The 4,353-nt window shown below is 39.5% G+C and overlaps 1 protein-coding gene across 2 annotated transcripts in view; it reads left to right on the top strand.

Annotated features, from left to right (window-relative positions):
* Positions 1 to 4,353, top strand: part of SYT1 (synaptotagmin 1) — a 144,236-nt gene that overhangs the window by 51,949 nt on the left and 87,934 nt on the right. For both annotated transcript variants that reach the window (XM_009284928.1, XM_009284929.1), the window contains exons 4-5: positions 166 to 333; positions 3,602 to 3,769. In XM_009284928.1, coding sequence (XP_009283203.1) covers positions 166 to 333; positions 3,602 to 3,769 — 336 coding nt within the window. The remainder of the gene's footprint in view (positions 1 to 165; positions 334 to 3,601; positions 3,770 to 4,353) is intronic.

The raw sequence follows: 4,353 nt of genomic DNA, 5'->3' as shown, positions 1-4,353 counted from the left end.
TTTTTTTCTGTTCTTTGGTTTGTTTGTGTTTGTGGGGTGGGGGGGGGGGGGGGGGGGGGATAGTTTTTCATAGACCAGAAATAGAGTGCATGTGTATTTCTCTGTTACAGTTTTTTTATAAATATCTATTTGAAATTTCATTCTGCTGTTTTTCTCTCTTTTCAGCTTCTGGTTGGGATTATTCAAGCAGCTGAGCTGCCTGCTTTAGATATGGGTGGTACGTCTGATCCCTATGTAAAAGTTTTCCTGCTGCCTGATAAGAAGAAGAAATATGAGACAAAAGTCCACAGAAAGACCCTTAACCCTGTTTTCAATGAGCAATTTACATTCAAGGTATTTTTTTGATAATTACTGAAACTTTTTTATTTAACCACTATGTATCTCATCCTCGGCTACAACGTTAGATGCCTTAGTTAATTGGTAACTGCAGCATAGTGATTTTTCATGTTGTAGAAACCTCTGATATTCAATCTTATAAAGAAAATGGTATAACATAGGGTCAGACCTCAGTAGGTGTAAAAGGCACGGTTTGATTTTAGGCACTTCGGTTATCCTGATGTGTGACAATCTGATCCATATTTTATGGCTGGATAAAACTTACAAGAAAGTCAGAAAACAGTGACACTTTGACAAATGTCAGGTAAATTTCACTAGACCAGCATTTTCTTTAAATATCTTTGTAGTCTGATTAATGAATTTCAGTATACCATTTCTTTTCCCCTCAAAAATAAGTTAAAACTCAAGGAAGGTAAATGGATGAAGGACAATATGGCAGATTAATCTTGCTAGACTTTGTCATAGCAATTCTTTGCCGTGCTACTTTACATATAAAAAGAAATAATGTCTCAGGTTTAATAACATATGAATTAAATAAACGTAGCTAAGCCTTACGTTGCAATATTTAAGTGGTTCCAATAATACCTATCAATAGTGTTTTTCTAAAACTGTAGCCATACCTAAACCCCAGTTAAATACAATAAAGGAATACTATACAGCACGTTTCATAGGGCTTCTCCTAATATAGATTCCTCTGCTGTTACTTTAGGCCTTTCTCTCTATGCCCTATCTTATAACGACAGCTACAGATTGAAAACAGGAACAGTGAAAGACTCAGGCTATGTAATCATTCAATGAGAAAGATATCCCTGGAGGCCAGAACTACTACTGCATATATAAGCTTATTTTTTCCCTTGAAGATGTTCATAAAAGTAATCTTTTGTGGGGAGTTATTTTTTTCTTGAGCTTTCCTAAGAGAGTATTTAAAAGAAAACAGAGTTATAAATTACAGATTCCTGTGCAGCTCACAAAAGAAAAGAAAGAACCAATAATGCTGTCATCTAAGATGAAGGCACAAATTATAAATCAGATCATCCACTCCTGGGCTATAATGTCCACTTGTTTTAAGTCACATCTTTAATATTCAAATTTTATGCTCCAGAAGAAAGTTTGCTTTCCACGCAAGAGCTGACAGAGTGTTTAGGTGCATCCCAGTATGGTACTGATCATCCCCTGGATACTGTGGTCTGTACTCAAGAGACCACCAATGGAGCATGCCAAGTACTATCATTGTTCTGGGGACTACAGTGAAAAAGACGAGTGACCATTTAACTAGTGCTGCAACTGTAATAAATAACTTCCGTGGGAACTACTGACAATATCTCATTTATTTGGGCAGAGCCTTACTTCTGTGACCCACTTCAGGTGATGCACAGCTTCTGTTGGCATCCTTCCCCTCTCTCTCTTCGGCAGAGCTGCCCAGCAGGCAGCCCAGACCCATTTTGTTACCTTCTCCCAGGGCACAGCTGTGAGCCGCCTGCCTTCCTCCCACAGAAGGGCTAATGGGGATGAGATAGATGGGTTATGTTTCTGCTGTATTGCATCTTGAGCCCTGGACCTCATTCCTTCTCTTCTTTGAGTGGTTCCCTGTGTTAGTTCCCTGTTCATTTCTGTTTCCCAGACATCCATGGTGCCGTTCCAGGGTGCAGGTGTTGGTCAGGCTCCAGCTGTCTGAATTGTATACCCACACTGCGCTGCCAAAAGGGAACTGAGAAATCCTAGCTGGACTACACCAGTCTGGCAGAGAGAGGTGTTCCTCCCCAGGCCCAAAGTGGGATGAGGGTTCATGTCTGGAGGAGTGACATATCTGTGCCAGAAAAACACTCCTATACGTGTCCTTCTACCAAGGTCTCTCCTGCATTAAGTCAAGAGGCTGAGTATCTCTGAGCAGAGCAGAAAGCAGGGAGAGGGGAGCAATCCTTTACAAGAGCTAAGGACATCCTTGGTTGTCCTGAACAAAGCTGTAGGCTGAGGCTGCTTTAGAGGTAATGAATGGAGGAAGCACTGCCACTAGATCTTCTTTAAAAAGGAAAGTAGCTAAAATAAGCTTTACTGAGGTCAAGTTAATGATAAAAAAAAGTAAATAATGATAAATGTAGTCTTTTCATGCATTCCAAATGACCAGGATCCATTAAGTGGTATTGTAAACTGATGGAGAAACTTTAGAACATTTCTCTTCTCCTGTTTTTGAGGCTGCGTAAAAATAAAAGTGAAATTATGCCTTCCACATACATTTGCCTTCTATAGTTTTTTAGAAGCTACAAATAATTTACAGAATCAAAATAGATTTTGCTATAGTATTTGCTACAATACACAACCGTGTACCCACTCGGTAACGGAAGCTGGAGCTGGTGCTTCTTTTAAACGTTATACAACATGTTATGAAAAAGAAAAACTACTCATGTTATTAGTAAGTATTTTAAAAAGCAAGTGGAAGCCAAACAGTAACAAAAGTCATAGAGAAATGTTTACTGAAGCCTGTGGAAACCATTTATACTTGCAGAATATATTCAGATTGACCAAGTGTTCAGTGTAAATCCAAACAATTCCTAAATCAGACCTCTCCAGATAGCCACTCAAGTGTAGCTTACCTGAACTGCACATCTTCATCTGAATATTAAAAATGTGACTCATAAGCATCCTAACCCACAGCATCTGTCCAAAACACATCAGAACAGCTGGAGAATTAGTCAGAACTTGGCCTTCTGCCACCACAATTTCTAGCTGTACACTGTGACTTAGAAAGCACCTTAGTGTCTACAGTGTGAAAGGTATAAGAATGAAAAATACGCCTTGGTAAGTAATAGGTAGTGGTACTGTAAGAGAACTATTCAGTGTCTAATTACTTTGTGTCAGATACAGTAAGCCAGTTCTGTTTTTTTCATCAGTCTGGGAGCTACCCACTTCTGAGTGATGACAGTTGATTTATTGAGGGAAAGACACCATTGTGTGAAAAGTTCATGTGTCTTCAGTGCAAATAATTGGGCTTCCTGTTTCAGTTTCATCACCCACAAAATGATTTGAAGTAGAATGAGAAAAACCCGTGGAGTGATGAGTGAGCTGCCACGTTGTTCTATCGAGTGCCAGAGCCTGGTCTTAAAAAATACTGCATCTGGTGACTCTGAAACAAATACACCTCATAATTTTCTCTGCAGCTCAATTTACCTGAGATGACAGCTGATAAACCAAAGAAATAGATTTGCATTGTAGTGGACTGATCTTTATTGTCTCAGATCTGGAGTTTGTCATTTTCTCGTCTTTGCAGGTGCCATACTCCGAGCTGGGTGGAAAAACTTTAGTGATGGCAGTTTATGACTTTGATCGTTTCTCCAAACATGATATCATTGGGGAATATAAGGTTGCGATGAACACAGTGGACTTCGGTCACGTCACTGAGGAGTGGAGGGACTTGCAAAGTGCAGAGAAGGAAGAGGTAAGAAAAAACAGATTTTTTTTCCCCTCCCCCCAGGGCACTTTTATCCTCAGCTAGAGAAGCAGTCAAACTAGCAACATTTTTTTTGCCGAGACAGCTCCCATCTGTTATCAGCATTTCTCAGACTTACTTTGCCTGATAAATTTTTGATAAGCATCTTTTCCAATACTCATTGAATGGTACATTCTCCTTTGCTAATCCCATTTTGAATCTTTTTGATACTTTATGCAACATATTAAGAAAGTTTTCATGAGTTTGACTTTTTCTTGGATTGATGCAGTTTGGGCACATAGAATTTGCATTTGAATTATACGAGTGGTGTGCAGTTAGGCTTCTTTGTGGCCCTAAGTATTGTCAATGTTTGCATCTCAAGGCATCTTATTGTGCATGAAGATAATGGTAGGTTTTCATTGAAATACCTTACAGTTTTATTGAGCTGCTATGCAATAATATCCATTGATTAGAATGATGCATTTGACAAAGACTTTGGAACAGCATCTCACTCAAATAGTGTCGTGGTTTAACCTCAGTCAGTCGGCAACTGAGCACCACACAGCCACTCGCTCACTCCCCCTCCCCGGTGG

This window comes from Aptenodytes forsteri, unplaced genomic scaffold (assembly GCF_000699145.1).
Source record: "Aptenodytes forsteri isolate BGI_AS27 unplaced genomic scaffold, ASM69914v1 Scaffold71, whole genome shotgun sequence".
NCBI classification, from domain to species: Eukaryota; Metazoa; Chordata; class Aves; order Sphenisciformes; family Spheniscidae; genus Aptenodytes; species Aptenodytes forsteri.
The sequence above is the reverse complement of the archived record's forward strand: the minus strand, read 5'-3'. Positions and strand labels throughout refer to the sequence as shown.